Below are 15,958 nucleotides of genomic sequence, written 5' to 3'. Positions count from 1 at the left end.
CAGAGACAGAGAGAGAGAGACAGAGAGAGAGAGACAGAGAGAGAGACAGAGAGACAGAGACAGAGAGACAGAGAGAGAGAGACAGAGAGACACAGAGAGAGACACACAGAGAGAGACACACAGAGAGAGAGACAGAGAGAGAGAGACAGAGAGAGACACACAGAGAGAGAGAGACAGAGAGAGAGAGACACACGGAGAGAGAGAGAGACAGAGAGAGAGAGAGAGAGAGAGAGAGAGAGAGAGAGAGAAGAAACTTTTATATTGTATATTGGCTACCTATTTATCCTACCTTGGGGGAAAATAATTATTACAAAGCAGGGATGTCAACGAAGAACCGATTTGTCACTAATCCTATGCCTACAACAAACCCGTCTGCCTTCTGGGAAGGTTTTGTTTAATCTTTATTAGGAGGGAGACAAGAGGAGCTTAGAGGCCAGGGTGAACCAGGGAAGGAGTGTAGTTGGGATGCTCTCCATCAAGCTACGGGATGAGGGGCAAGGGAGTTGTGTTTATGATCTCAGAGGGAAGAGTCCTAGGTGAACCTCAGCAGTTCCCAGGACGCCTCAAAGTCCCAGCAAGGTCACAGTGGAGCAGGAATTGCCACACACACTCCTGAGCACAGCGTGGAAAGGTCAAGGGACTTATCCAGCTCCACCTGTTTTCCCCAGAGTCCCAGGGCTACACCAGAACAATGCAACGACTACGTTACAGGCTCAGGGAGGAGGTTGTTGAACCTGTAGGGACCGCTCTCTGATGACAGCCAGAGGGTACGTGGGGAAAGCACTGCTGCAAGGATTAAGGCCACTAAGGCCATGTGAACAACCCCCACCCCATCGTTGTAGAGGAAAGAGAATTTAATTTCCTATTTCTGATGACTCATCTGATTCAAGTTCTCTTGTTCATGGACTCTGCCCCCTTTAAAAATGACTCAGGGCTGCTGAGGAGATGGTCCATTGGTTAGGAGCACATGCCGCTCTTACAGAGGGGTTTGGTTCCCAACACTTACAGTGTGCAGCTCACAACTCCCTGTAACACCAGTTCCAGGGCCTCTGACACCCTCCTCTGCACTGCACATACGTGTGGCATATATTCACACAGAAACAACACGTAGACACAGAAATAAAAATGCAACATTTTGTTTGTTTGTTTTAAGACGGACACAGGCATGGTCAGATACAGATAGGACTGGGCATGTTAGTGCTAATAGGAATTGAGAAAAGACAAGGGGCCCATGTCTCCTGCAGTGATGTCTTAGCCTTCCCTGATAATCACTTAAAATGCTTGATATGGAAAGAAAATACCAGGCTGAAATCTAGAACAAAGTGGGACCCCAAAGAGCAAATGGGGGTGGGGGGGAACATGTTTATCCTTATGGGGCATGTGTGCCGACAGGAATATATTTGAACTGATTGCAGCAGCCTCGTTAGTAGAAGTAGAAGGGAAATCAAAGCATAGGGCACACACAAGACCCTTTTTCTCTTGGTACCCAGGGCTTCTAATAGCTGTGTCCTGAAAACTAGGGTGGGCCAGAGCAAGCCCACCTTCTGGCCCTCTGAGGACAGTAACTGTGGTGTAGGAAAGGTGAGTGAGGGTGGATGGAACTGCTTTAAGCACTGTATCCACAAGGAGGGTCTTAGGTTTAAACTCAAATTCATACCACTTGGATGGTATTTTTTTTTTTAAAAAAAAAATGAGGTTATGGCTTAATGAGGCCAAACGAGGAGTGCAACCAGACCCAAAAGCGAGTCCTTCCTGAAAAAGGCCACTCAGTCGCAACATAGCTGTAACTATTTCTTAGGAGGCAGTAATGAGAAATCCCTGATCAAAAATAAGCAAACACACATATAAGAACAAGCAAACACACATATAAGAACAAAAAGTGTCAAGTATGGAATCTATTAAAACCACACGTTTTTGAGTTCTTGTAATTCTGAGTTCAGTCATTCATTTTACATGTCTTGGTCACTTGCTCTGTGCCGGGCAATGTTGCGTGTGCTGAACACATATGCTGTTGCAGTGTCACAGTAAAAGTCTGCTGACCTGCCATCGGATTGGAGCTTAATTTTCCTTTATTTTCTGAGTTCTCCCAAGATTTCCAAACACAAAGCCTAATGAATACCCGTTACCATTTAGTGGCAGATTTTGAAATAAACAGAAGTCTCTTAGGACTAAAGTTGATATTACTGGTTCCTTCCTCAGAATCTTATTCCCGGAAGGTTCCCTGGCGGAGCTAAGCCTAATTACTCCTGAAGAAAACCACAGAGCCATGCATGTTAGCAGGAAGGTGATGAAAGACAAAGCTGGTTCGTACTCAAGGATGTTACCTAAAGGGTAAATATCTCTACCTTTGTGAAGGTCCAAACAGGTGGCCTGTTATTGGGGATCATAGCATGAACTGGAAAACATTGATTTTTAAGGTTCATCTGGAAAGAGTCAAAGGCGTAGGAAGGGCGGAGGAAAGTTAGACCAATATTTAGTTACTCAGGAACAGCCTGCGTTCACCACAGTGCTAGCAGAAATATCAGCACTACACCATTCAGGATACTGAAGTGTGTTTGTACTAATTATTAACCCGTATCTTCTACTCATGCTTTCCTGGTGAATATTCAAACTGTCGCTTCCACAATTCTGTGTTTGTTTTCTCTTATTAAACATTCTGTCAATTGCCATTTACTCCACACCCTCCCCACTACCACCACCCCGGGAACCCATGCTTTCTTCTTACTTATGCCAAACACAACAGTCCGGTGTAATCATAATAAAAATCAGAGTCAGCCACGGAGGTGGCTTGAGCCTGTAATTCCAGTATTCAGGAAGCAGAGGCAAGAAGACTGTGAGCTTGAGACCGGCCTGGACTACACAATAAGAGGGAGTCTCAAATGTTAAGGATGATTAAGTCACGCTTATCCCATTTTACACATGAGAAGACAGTAAGCGAGAAGGACACTTCCTGAGGCAGGTGCAGAAGAGCGTGAGAATTCGTTTTACCTGCTCAACGGACCTGAAGTTAAATTGTGCTCGGCCAGCACTTCCAGTCACCTGGATGAGGTTCAGTTATTTTCCAAGGTGAAAGGTGCGGTGGGCTAAGAGAGGGAAGCCCTGCATTTGAGTGCTCAGCTCTAGCATGGGCTGGCTTTCCCCCACCATTAAGAGATGCTACATCCACTAATTCATGTCTTGACTTAGGCAGTGGTTTAAAAGGCAGCTTCTTCCAAGAAAGTGAAGTACCACTGGGCAGAAATTTTGGACTAATGAAAATGTAGAAGATTGCTGTAGCCACAGGGAGCCGTCGGAGCTTCAGGACCCCTCCCACGCATCCCCAACACCGACTTACTTCATCCTTCAGAAATGATCAAACTCTCTCAGTCATAGCTTTTAAGTTGGCTGTCTCCAGAACATCAGGACATAATCTGTGGGTCTTCAAAATGCTAACCCAGGAAATAGTGCAGGAAAAGAAGCCCTGACTTGGCCTTCCTTTCTTTCAGACAGCCTGCCTTTCTTTTTCTAGGTATCTGTATACAGGGGATGAGGCTGCAGGTGAGCCAGGATGAGAGTGAAGTCAGGGGTTGAAGAGAGATGTGACCAGCAGCTGTTTCTTTGGTCTCCATGGCAAAGATGGCTAACACAGAAGTGTGTAGTACCTCTCTTTATTAAAAGAACATTCTTTCCCCCGCTAGAGCTGATGAATCATTCTGGTGCAGTCTTTCATTTAGACTTTATGATTTACTGGTCCTAGAATGGTGTGATGTGAAAGGCTGTATTCACCCAGTAAATAGGCAAAACCTTGAGAGAGAGAAAAAAATTGTGGTTGACAACAATTTGCTAACTCACTATTTGGGTGACTGGTTACAGTCTTCCTAGTCATCAGCCCATGTCTTCCAGCCTGGGTTTCACACTCACCACCACTGGGCACAGCAGGGGCCCACAGCATCTGAAGCAGTGACTGCTAGGTGAGTTAACCAGGCAGAAAGCAGCATAGCAACATAGCAACAGTCAGTCTCTTCAAGCCTGTGAAGAAAGCCCTTACCTAGGCTGCCTTCTGAGATGGGCAAGACTCACTTTTTTTATTTTAAAATTAGGTATTTTCTTTATTTACATTTCAAATGTTATCCCTTTCCTGGTTTCCCCTCCGAAAACCCCCTATCCTATCTCCCTTCCACGTGCTCACTAACTCACCCACTCCTGCTTCCTGGTTCTGGCATTCCCCTACACATTGAGCCTTCACAGGACCAAGGGCCTCCTCTCCTCCCATTGATGACTTACTAGGCCATCCTCTGCTACATATGCAGCTGGAGCCATGGGTCTCTCCATGTTTACACTTCGGTTAGTGGTTTAGTCCCTGGGAGCTCGGGGGGGGGGGATACAGGTTGGTTAAGACACACTTCTTAAGTAACTGATTGAGTCCAGAGGCCACATGTGTGGTGAGGTCTGCTCTGTTCTGTAAGTGTCAAAGCCCAGTTTGAGTTAATACTGACAGTCTGAGAGATGTCGCATGCACCCAAAGCCAGTCTGTTAGAGAACTAACAGCCAGTCCTTGGCTCTTTGGGAGCTTGAGATGGTTGTTGGAAAATAATTTTTAGGCTAAGGAAATGTTTGGAAATTCTGCTTTCAGTTAGCTTTGTAGGGTATTAGTTGATCACTGCCCCAGAAAAAGAAGGAAGGGGGGAGGGGGAGGAGAAAGGAGAATGAAGAGGAGGAGGAAGAGGAAGAGGAGTAGGAAGGCAACAACAATAACAATAACAGAAAAATCAGTTAAAAATTTCCCAGTGTGTAAACACAAAATCCAAACGCTGGTGATCATTTTCCTCACTGGTGATGGTGCAGCCTCCCAGCAGGGACCTTTAAGACCCTGCCCTCGGCCCTGTACATCTACTGACTCTTTCTAACTGGAGGCAGGAGAAGGAGAGAGAGTCCACTTGCTGACAGATAATTCACAGAACTGGAAGTTCTTGATGCAAGTGAGGAGGTGGGACTAAAATTAAAAGATGACGTTCCAGCAGGAAACACCACTCATAGGACTTGATCATAAGGAATCGGAATGCAGGTGATAGTCCATAAAATTCACCAGACACGACTGAGATTCCCTCTACTTTGAAATCACCCTGTCAGCGGCAGCTAAATTCCAACTGCTGTCCCACCCCATAGTGATGCCACCTTCTTCCTGGACTCGCCCGCTGGTCCAGTGTGATGCTCCCACCAAAGACGCAGATGACCCATATTTTCCGATCGTCACACCTCCAGTTCCCTGCATGACTCCCCCGCTTTCCCCCCCTTTCGGCTTCTTCTTCATCCCTCACCAGCACAATATGCTTGAAAGTACACTAATGAGTAGCATATAGGAATAATAACCATTTATAGAACACCTACTATGTTCCAAGTCGATGTTTAATTATTTGAGAGGACTGCCCATTTACTCACCCCCCCACAATCCTTTGAGGCATGCACTGTGGTGGTTAGAGGCCCGTGTTCAGCAGCCGGTTAGCTGGGTGGGATTTTAATTATGCCTTGTAGACCACATCTGAGGGGACTCAAATGCTCTCTGTAAGGCTCCTCCTGACGCAGTGTCTATTATTACTCATTTTCTGCCACTTTTCTTGGAATATAGTTGGGCATTTTTAAGAATATAAATTTTGTAAGAGCCAGGGTTGTTATGAGGAAAGATACTTTAATATACCCTCATCTTTCCCATTAAAAGGAGATTGCCTCTTTAAACTCTCCACTTATTAAGTGATGCCACTCCCTCCCACCCCCCACCGCCCCTTCACCCTCACCCCATGCCAACAGGGAGAGAACCAAGCTACAGGTCAAAATCTACCTCTATGGAAATGAAATTTCCTTGCAGTTCTATGAAATCATTAAAGTCCACTCCAAGAAAGGTCCCAAGGTTTGAAGAACCCTGGTGGCTGTCGCTGACGTGTGGCCAGCGACAGAAACACCACTGGCAGAAGCAGTCAGCTCAGCCCACCACCCACTCTGTGCGCGCGGAGGTTCTGGGACAGGGCGGGCAGTGGGAAGACTGGAGGGAGAAGGGACTTTCCTATCGGGTCCTAGTTTCGGGTTAGGACCCACTTCGCAAACTTGAGAAGGCTCAGGCGGGCAGGACCCCTAAGGATCGGAGGTTCCCAGTGGCACCGCACAGCGAGAGGCTCTCCGAGGGTGGCCCAGAGAGGGGGACACAGACTCAGTTCCACGTCCCTGCACGTCCCGGGGCACCCGTGTCTTCCCTCTCGGCTCCGAGTCCCGCGCGGGAGCCTCCCGGGGAGGGCGGGACCCAGTGCGGGTCGGCAGGGAGGGAGGGGAGGAGGGAAGGACCAGGCGGGCGGCTGGCAGCCTACCGTCTTCTGCTTCTTGATCCCCGACATGCTGCGGCTGTGACAGAGCCCGGGTCCAGGGCGCAGAGACGTGGATGGCGGCGGTGGCTGCCCGGCTCCAGGGAAGGAGGTATAAAAAGGCTCCTCAGACACGTCGCACTTCCCTTGACCGGCCCCCTTCTCCTACTCCTCCTCCCGCCGCGCTCCTCTCCGCCCCGTCGGCTCCGCCAGCAGCGCCCAGCCCCGGGGACCCGGCAGCCGCCAGGGCGGGGTTCCCCGCCGGCGCTCCGCCAGCTCAGGTCCAGGACAAGCCTGACTGACACACGTTCTGCCCTCGGCCACCGGAGCACCCCTTATCTCTCACCACATTTCACATCCGACAAGAATCTCTCGGACCCTAGAGTGTACCGAGTTAAGGGAGAGCGCATTTGAGGCCACCGGGCTTGCTGATGTGGACCTCAGAGCACCAGAGCCCAGGCTGTAACTTAAACCTTTAGGGATATTCACGCTGCATCCCAGGGAACCCTGCTTTATTCCTCGCGTGCTACCATCGTGGCCTGGCTTCAGGCAGCAAGTTGTTTTGTTTTGTTTTGTTTTCTCTCTCTCATTTAGCAAATGAGGTCATCGAGATATTTGGGGCTTCACCAGATTATATTCCAAGTGAGGGGGATTCAAACCTGGCTTGTTAGTGCAAAGTGTGACACCGACCCCCAACATCATTACAGCAAGAAGGAGGAAAACCTTAAGTTTTTTCAATTAACTGTCCCAAGCTCCTGACATTGTAGTCGTGGTCCTTTCCGGCCCACAAATAACATCACAGGCGGATCAGAGGACATGCCACCAAAAGCTGAAGTTGGCTGGGCCAGACCCAGAGGATGGGCAGTGGGAGAGCAGAAAGCGTTGCCATTTATCTCAAACATTTCCCTACCGCAGCACTTCTGCCATTGGGGTGGGCCCAGAGGAGGAAACCATACCAGTTAAGGAGGATTATGGCTTTTAGGTTTTATAGGATGCCACTCTCTGGAAAGACCCGGGTATCAGGGATGAGTAAGCCAGAGAGAAGCTTCGTCGGCCAGCACCTTTGGGAGCAGTTTCCCTGCACCCTGTCTTCCTGTCTGAGGACACAAACGGACCTGTAGAGCAGCGCGCCCTCAAAGGACCGGAGAAGACCTTAAAGGTCTGCTTCTTCAACCACCCCCCTCCCCCCTTTCTGTGAAAGAGCTGGAGAAGTTTAGGCATGGGATGAATCTTCCACACCTAATTTACTTCTAAAAGACGCCCAATTTTCTTTACATCCGAAGAGTAACTTACTAGTGTCCCTTCTGCATGGGAAGATGGCAAAGTAAAGTAAACCAGGAACCAAACTTTATGTTTTTTTTTTTTTTTTTTTTTTTTTTTTGAGGAACTAAACGTTTAAGGACAGCCTGAGCCCATAGATGATCTTGTTCCTCACAGCTCCCGTGCTAACCCTCTCCCCAAGACTGTGTTCATTACCATGAACCATGCGGTACTGATTTACAATCCTCCATGCCACCCACAACATTCACATGAGGGCCCAATTTTGCCCACTTTCTTCTCCTTCTAGAAGTTGGTGAGGCTTGAGTAAACCTAAAAAGGTTGAGCCTTTTATTGTTTAGAGAAGTTGGAATCAGCCAACTTATTGAAACCATCAGGGGAAACCCAGCGTTGGTGAGTGTTTATGTCACAGGTTCCCCAACATATTTTAGAAGTGCTCAACATATTTTAATCAAGGATCTACCAAGGAGGCACCACCCATGCATGGTCAGGACTAAGGAATTCAACTGCCTTGCCCCCTAGTGGTTGTAATTCGTAAGTGTTTGAAGAAAAAAAAAACTGAATTGTTGAAACTCCTTACATATGTAGCATTCCATTCATTGAGAAGTCCTGCCCTGTAGTTTCTGAACGGGCTTCCCAGATACAGGCAACGGCAAGGCGAGAAATAGATCCTCTTTAATCTGGCCATTTCAACTAGTGCATGTTTGGAACCAGTAAAAAAATGATAAAGGCATGCCTTAATTGTTTTACTTTGACTTAAAGCATATACGTGTCCAAAATATTTTGATGCAGGGCTATGGGCTTCTATCATGGTGTGGGGTCTTCTGATGGGAATTTACAGACCAACCCCCATTAGATATGTATAATAATTTCCAGCTTGGAGTCTTGTAAACTGGAACTTATAATTAAGAGCATTTGGACCTGGAAAGGTGGATCTGCACCTAAGAGTGCTTGCTGCTGTTCAAGAAGGGTGGCGTTTAGTTCCCAGTGCCCATGTCAGGTGGACTCCTGTGACTCCAGCTCCAGGGAATCCATGCCCTCCTCCCATCTCATGGGGCAGTGTCCCCACCTCACCCCATATGTAAGTAAGCTAATACTAATAAAAGATAGTTTTAAAGATTCAAAACATTTAAAAATCGGTCTAAGAGGCAGCAACCACCTTGTGTCCTTCAAGAGATAGCAGTGTATCTTCATGCTCTATCTGTCTGTTGTCTGGCTTACAGCTAATTCTGCAGAAGCACAAAGGACAGTGGGAACTGGTTGTCAAAGTTTCCTTGAGGAGGATTAAGCACAACCTGGAACTTTAAGATCTCGTAGAGCTTTACGAGTTCTCTCTTCTTCAAAGTGGGTGGTATGAAATGTTTGAAAGTTAAAGGCAGAGAGACGCGTGCGTGAAATCATATGGTATGTTCAGCAGATTACCAAGATCGCTGCTGCTGATTTTAGAAGACAGGACAGGAGAAGGGAGAAGGCTGGGCGGGAGCGCATGCTGTTCTAATCAGACAGCGACATGAATGTGTGTGTGTGTGTGTTTTCTCTTCATGCTCATCGAAGTGTGTTAGCTGTGTGGCTGGTCTTCACTGGAATGGTGGGATGCTTGCCAAGTCCGGGGATCAGAATTAACTATCCTAAGGTATCCAAAGTCCAGTGAGTGAAGGAAATGTGTGTGTGATTGTGTGTGTGTGTGTGTGTGTGTGTATGTGTGTATCTCCAAGGAAATATTTTTTCTTCCTCTCATGATATGTACATATGGTGTATATACATGTTTGCATGTGTGCACACATGCACATGGAGGCTCAAGGTTGATGTGAAGAATCCTCCACAATTGTTCATATATATTATTCTTTATATTAGGCTCTCTCAACCAGTCTTAGAACTCACCAATCCAGCTAGTCTTGATAGCTAGCATGTTGGGAAATCCATCCCTGCACACCAGATTAGAAGTACAGGTGGACCACCACGCCCACCCATTATTTTCTTGGGTCTTTGGAAGATCTGCTCTGAGCTTCTTAAGCTTTAACTGCTGAGCTATTTCTCCAGCCTCTAGAAAAAAGTCTTAAGAGCTGGTCTACTTAGGCCTAGTGACACAGGCTTGTCATTCTGTCTATTTGAGAGGCTGAAGGATGGAAAGTTTAAGGCCTGCCTGGGCTACAGAGACAGAAGAACTGGAATGCGTGGGTATTTGGAGGAACAGATGAAGCTCAAGAGCAAAGAGCTAAAAGCTAGGGTAATGGCCACAGATGTTGAAGACATTTGTATTTGATCTGAGTTTTCAACAGTAGAAGGAGGCTGCAGTAAGGGTGACATGCCGTAGACTGACAGTTTTAGCTCGGTGATATGATCACTTCCTAATTTCCTGTTCCTGAGTCTTCTTTCTGAAGAAATCCAGCCTGTCACTGATGATTCAGTACAGTCTACAGAGAAAAACTAGATGTGGTATACCAACAGGGGACCCTGCCACTCAACAGCTGCCCCACAGCGGAAGCCATATCTATACCCCAGGCAAAAGGCTCTTCTCACACGTCTCAGGTGGAATCCAGCCCACAGGTATTAAGTAGTCTTTATATTAATTTAGAGAGATGGTTGAGTGGGCAAAGATACTTGCTCCCAAACCCTACGACCAGAGTTTGATTCCCCAGAGCCCACATAGTGAAAGGATAGCACCAACTACTCCAAGTTGTCCTCTGGCCTCTACGTATGAACAGTGTGGAGTGCAAGTATACTTCTTAGTATGTTCACATGTTGCATAAAATACAAACAGATCATTACAGAAATCCCACCGTTCCAGGGAGTGCAATGGCAAGAGCTGCATTTGCCAACTGTCAGGAAAACAAATGGCGTCCGCTCACTAACTGACTGAATTGCTTAGCTTTAAACTGATTCTTTGAAAAGATGTTTAGCAATGTGGCTGAACACTTAGTTCATTGCTATACTTAGGACTTTAAATGACTGAAAAATATTCAATTAGACTTGAGTTGTTAAATTATTTAACTATCGGTTTATTTAAATAATTTCTGAAGTGTAGACCTTTTTAGGACTTATAGTCTAAAGAAATGAAGAAAAAAGAAAGGGGAAATGTTATTTAGACTAAAGTTGAGCAAATATGGCAAAAATCATGACCTTTGAAAAAGTCAAAGTGTGAAAAAAGAGATTTATCTTGAATAGTGGAAAGATAGAGTGTCATTTGAGACAGGCTCTCATGTATCCTGAGGGCTGGCCTCAAACTCACTATGTGCTAAGGCTGGCCTCGAACTCCCGATCCTCCTGTGCACATCTCATAAGTGCTGGGTTTGTGGGCTTTCATCAACATGACGAGTCTTATCTCTCTTTAATATAAAACCAAAATTCATAGTAATCTATATCTTTCAGGCTCCTGTAAGTATTATAAAGGCTTATATAAATCCTATACATTTTCTGAAAAAAAATATATTTCAACATATGTATTAACATTGTTCAAATGCTTTTAGGTACTCTGGAAGAATAACTCATAGTCACTTAAAATGTTATAAAATTTGTTTCTTAGTTGTCATATAATGTCTCAGTCTTTGAATATTAAAAACAGAACTATAGTCATGTGGTATCCTTGGTCTCTTAAAGTCGAGGTATTATTGCCTATACTCATAGCACTTGGGAAGCAGGAGGATCTTGAGTTTGAGATCAGCCTGGGGTATATGGTGAGACCATTTCATAAGGCCAGGTGTGGTGGTGCATGCCTTTAATCCCAGCACTTGGGAGGCAGAGGCAGGCGGATTTCTGAGTTCGAGGCCAGCCTGCTCTACAGAGTGAGTTCCAGGACAGCCAGGGCTACACAGAGAAACCCTGTCTCGACCCCCCCCCCCAAAAAAAACCCCAACAACAACAGCGACAACAAAACAAAACAAAAAATGGTCTAATAGAAACATAAATAGCAGTCAAAGCTGTTACCAGCATTACGAAACACCAACTTGCATAAACCTTACAGGGGTCCATCCCATAATCAGCCACCAAACGCAGACACTATTGCATACGCCAACAAGATTTTGCTGAAGGGACCCTGATATAGCTGTCTCCTGTGAGGCTTTGCCAGTGCCTGGCAAATACAGAAGTGGATGCTTATAGTCATCTATAGGATGTCACACAGGGCCCCCAGTATAGGAGCTAGAGAAAGTACCCAAGAGCTGAAGGGGTCTGCAACCCTATAGGTGGAACAACAATTGAACTAACCAGTACCTCCAGAGCTCGTGTCTCTAGATGCATATGTAGCAGAAGATGGCCTGGTCGGCCATCACTGGAAAGAGAGGCCCCTTGGTCTAGCAAACTTTATATGCCCTAGTACAGGGGAATGCCAGGGCCAAGAAGGAGGAGTGAGTGGGTAGGGGAGCAGGGCGGGGGGAGGGGATATGGGACTTTTGAGGTAGCATTTGAAATATAAATGAAGAAAATATCTAATAAAAAAATGTAGGGAAAAAGAAAACCAAACCTCAAATCATCCCAGTTTCAGAATCCTGTATTGTCTTCATCAAACTACGGACACTTTCTCTACTCACAGTTTAGAGAGAGACAGTTTTGCCCTGGATTGGGGGGAGTTCTTAGAAGACCCACAGGTCCTTAAATTTTGTGTGTAATTTTCTGTATATCATGACCATTTAGGGAATGATGTACCTGGTTAGATCAAATGGTGGGAATATCAGCAGGCTATAAATTTCTCTTATAGAGAAGCATTGGTTCTCAGGAGTTAGTCTGGGTAAAGTCCCAGGGAGGGCTTGGCAAACCACAGGTCTTCGCCCCCCACACCCCCACCCCCGCCCTGCCCAGCCACTGACTGTCCAGGGCTCTTAGCCAGCAGGTGGAGAGGATTTCTAGCAAGTTGCCAGGTGATGCCTGTGACTATGACCAAGGATTAGACCTTAAACACCTCTCCCCTCCCTGTAGCTCCTCCACACCCTGTTTTTATAGTAAATCTAGAAGTAAAGTCAAAAGAGAATAACATATATGGGGAGACAGCCTTGACTATTATCCTAGTAATTTACTCTCTGGATTTTTAAGGACATGAAATTTAACAGGCTTATTGGGAAGGAACTAAGAATCATGCAGAATCTAGATTTCAACATGAGCACATAAGGAGAGACATACACATGGCATAAGAGCTGAAGAGTGTCTATAAGGAAGTGGGAGGACAAGGGAGAAGGATGTGGGTGGGGGTGGGGTCTGAATAAGGTTGACATTAGTGAGGTTTATTCCTAGGAATACAATATACTGATCATTATGATTACCTACGAAGCTCAAAACAAACAAACAAAACCCTCAACAACCCTGCTGCCTGGGCTTCACCTTCTCCCCAGATGCACAGCTGTCCAGATGGGGCGGGTGGGGCGTGCCATAGACTATGCCACACCCTGGGATGATTCTGCTCTGCAGCCAGCTGGGAACCACACGGGTAGCCACTGGTTCTCCAACCATATCGTGTACAGAGAAACTCCTGAGGGTGCTCACAAAAGCATGCATTCCTGACTCTCACCCTGGCATTCCCCCACAAGGTCCTTTAGCTCTAATTAACCTGGAGAACGTTTTCATTGGGCTGGGAGCTCTCCCTCCAAGTGCTTTGTTTAGTCTGCGTCCTCAGAGAGCTTTAAATTCACAATGCCATCACAAGGAGACCCTACTTTCTCTGTTTACCTCTCTGAGACCAGAATGTTCTTGCTTGAATGGCAGGAAAGGGAGCAGAAAGTTAAAAAACAAAACAAAACAAAACAAGACAAAACACCATTAATGGTTTTAAAACGTTGATGCTTTTAGAATTCTTAAATGAAGTTGTAGTCCAGCCTATAAAATAATAGATTTCATTAAGACATTTTCACATGTTTATTACTTTATATATACCTAAAAATAAATGTAACCGAGGAAGTGAAAGACCCCCACAACGAGAAGTTAAACAGGTGAAGGAAAGCCCTGAAGCTACTAGGTGATAGGAAGCCCCCCCACCCCCATGCTCACAGAGAGGGAGAATTAATGTCATGAAAATGGCAGTAATGCCTGTGCATACCTTGTTCCTATCTTCCCATGTCCCGCTCAGCTTCCCTTCTTCTTCCAAATAGTCCCACTCTCGTGACATAAAGATGTTGAACTTTTATCCCCAAAGTGTTTACTGGACACTTGTATCTCCTCCTGTGAGAACTGTCTGTTCAGTTCACTGGTCCAATTATTAATGAATGCTTTTCATATTTAATTTTTTGAGTTCTTTGATAGTCTACACATTAGTCTTTGGTTAGATGGTGAGCTCTCAGTGACTTCTTCCCACTCTCTAGGTTGTCTCTTCCTTTGCTGTGCAGATGTTTGTAAACTACACGCAATTCCATTACTCAATTCTTAGGGTTATTTCCTGCGGCAGGAGAGTGCTTTTCAGAAAGTCCTTGCTTATGCCTGCACCTTAAGGTGTTCTTCCTGCTTCCTCTGGCAACTTCAGGACTTAAGGTCTCAAGGTCTTTGGCTGACTTTGAGTGGACTTCTGTATGAGCTGAGAAAGGGATTGAGTTTCGTCTTTGTATAGTTGCTGAAGAGCCTATCTTTTCCCCAATGGAGTGTTTAACATTTTCATTAAAGAAAACCAACCAACCAAAACCAAAAACAACAACAAAAAGCCCAAGCAAGCAAACAAAACATAAAAAATAAAAAACACCAGATGGCTGCAATTGTGTAGGTTTATGTTTTCCCCCAGTTCTAGTTCGCTGGTCCATGTGTCTGTCTGTCTGTCTGTTTTTATGCTGGTGGTGTTACTGTAGCTTGGTGGTGTGGTTTGAGATTGGTATTGAGATATTTCCAGAATTCTCTAGCTACTCCTGCTTCTTGGTGTCTTTTGTGATTCATATGGATTTTGAGATTTTTCTTCTAGGTCTGTGAAGAATATCACTGGAAGCTAAAAGAAAATTGAATCAAATGGGTAAATCATTTTTTTTCAGTTGAAGATTATATTATCTTATACCCAAATGTTCCCAAAATTTGACTAGAAAAATTGTAGAAATTATCAATAATTTCAGCAAGTGTTATGATAATTAACTTATAACATTTACCAGTCTTAATACATATGAGAAAGAGATCATGGGCACGCTCCTCTTCCCAGTTTCTCAAATAAAATAAAATATTTAGAATATACATAACAAAAGAGGTAAAAAAAAACTCTTTACAATGAAAAATTTAAATGTGTGAAGGAAGAGATTAAGAAACATACTAGATTTTGAAGACCTTCCAAGCATATAGCTTGGTAAAATTAACATTGTGAAGAAAGACCTTCCTACCAAAACAGTTTACTGATTCAATGAAATCACAATCAACATCCTCATCTCATTCTTCACATAAATAGAAAGAAAATCCTCAGTTTGATATGAAACAATAAAAGACCCAGAATAGCCATTCAGTCCTGGATAAGTGTTTGTTTCTATGCATTCTGCTCGTTTTAAGTACTAGGTGGATCTGCCTAAGACCTCAACTTTTATACATCTATTTCTATTGTATCATTGGTTTTTAAGTCAGTCATACTTTCAATCCTCCGTTGTACTCATTTGTCCTCTTCTTCCATAGTTAGGAATTTCAGAACTCACTCTTAAATTCTTTGAGTCTTAATGTATTCAACCATAGAATGGGTATTGGTTGTGTGTGATTGTCTTAGAAAGGGTGAAGGAGTTGGAGGAGAAACAAATGCAATCTTTATGAGTACTTTGAAAATCTGGTGTAATTTGATAACTATAAATTGTAATATGATGTTGCTATTTGGTTTTCTTCTCTAGATTTTCAACATCCGACAAAGAAGCTCCAATGTGTTTACTTGAGTCAATTCCAGGGTAGAGAGAATAGATATTCCAAATTAGTTTGGGAATCACGGGTAACTTGAAGACTCATTCCATCCCAGGACTGCAAAAGTCTTGGAGGACATTATATACACAGGTTTCCAAAATTACTTGAGACCTGGAATCCTTTGACTAGAATCTGCTGCACCTAAGTGCAGATGGATATCATGTCTTTTCCACTTGAACACCATTTTGTGGAGGTGTCATTTGACATATTGAGGTGAATAGTCTGGAGTATTTGATTCTGTTTTCATTTCTTCAGGTTGCCTATGTTACAGGTACTGTGTTCATGTGGATCCCATCTTTCTTGGCTTCTTCTTAAACATATTTATTTGTTATAACCATGCATCTCTTGCCTAAATCAAAGTTTCTTCTCATATCAATCATAGTTGTGCGTGCTATTTTAGTTGAAAGTTGATTTTCTTTGATATTATAAAGGCTACTCCAGTTTGTTTCTTGGGACCATTTGCTTGGAAAATTGTTTTCCAACCTTTTACTCTGAGGTAGTATCTGTCTTTGTCACTGAGGTAT

At 44.6% G+C, this 15,958-nt stretch overlaps 1 protein-coding gene across 2 annotated transcripts in view; it reads right to left on the bottom strand.

Annotated features, from left to right (window-relative positions):
• Papss2 (3'-phosphoadenosine 5'-phosphosulfate synthase 2) overlaps positions 1-6,513 on the bottom strand; it is a 71,961-nt gene extending 65,448 nt beyond the window's left edge. The window contains exon 1 of one of the 2 annotated variants that reach the window (XM_029472299.1): positions 6,336-6,513. In XM_029472299.1, the coding sequence (XP_029328159.1) occupies positions 6,336-6,362 (27 nt within the window). In that variant the 5' untranslated portion in view covers positions 6,363-6,513. The remainder of the gene's footprint in view (positions 1-6,335) is intronic. The other variant, XM_021151270.2, reaches the window with a different exon arrangement.
• Positions 6,514-15,958: the final 9,445 nt, after the last annotated feature.

Source organism: Mus caroli, chromosome 19 (genome assembly GCF_900094665.2).
Source record: "Mus caroli chromosome 19, CAROLI_EIJ_v1.1, whole genome shotgun sequence".
Classification (NCBI taxonomy): domain Eukaryota; kingdom Metazoa; phylum Chordata; class Mammalia; order Rodentia; family Muridae; genus Mus; species Mus caroli.
This window is presented reverse-complemented; position numbering and strand designations above follow the sequence as displayed.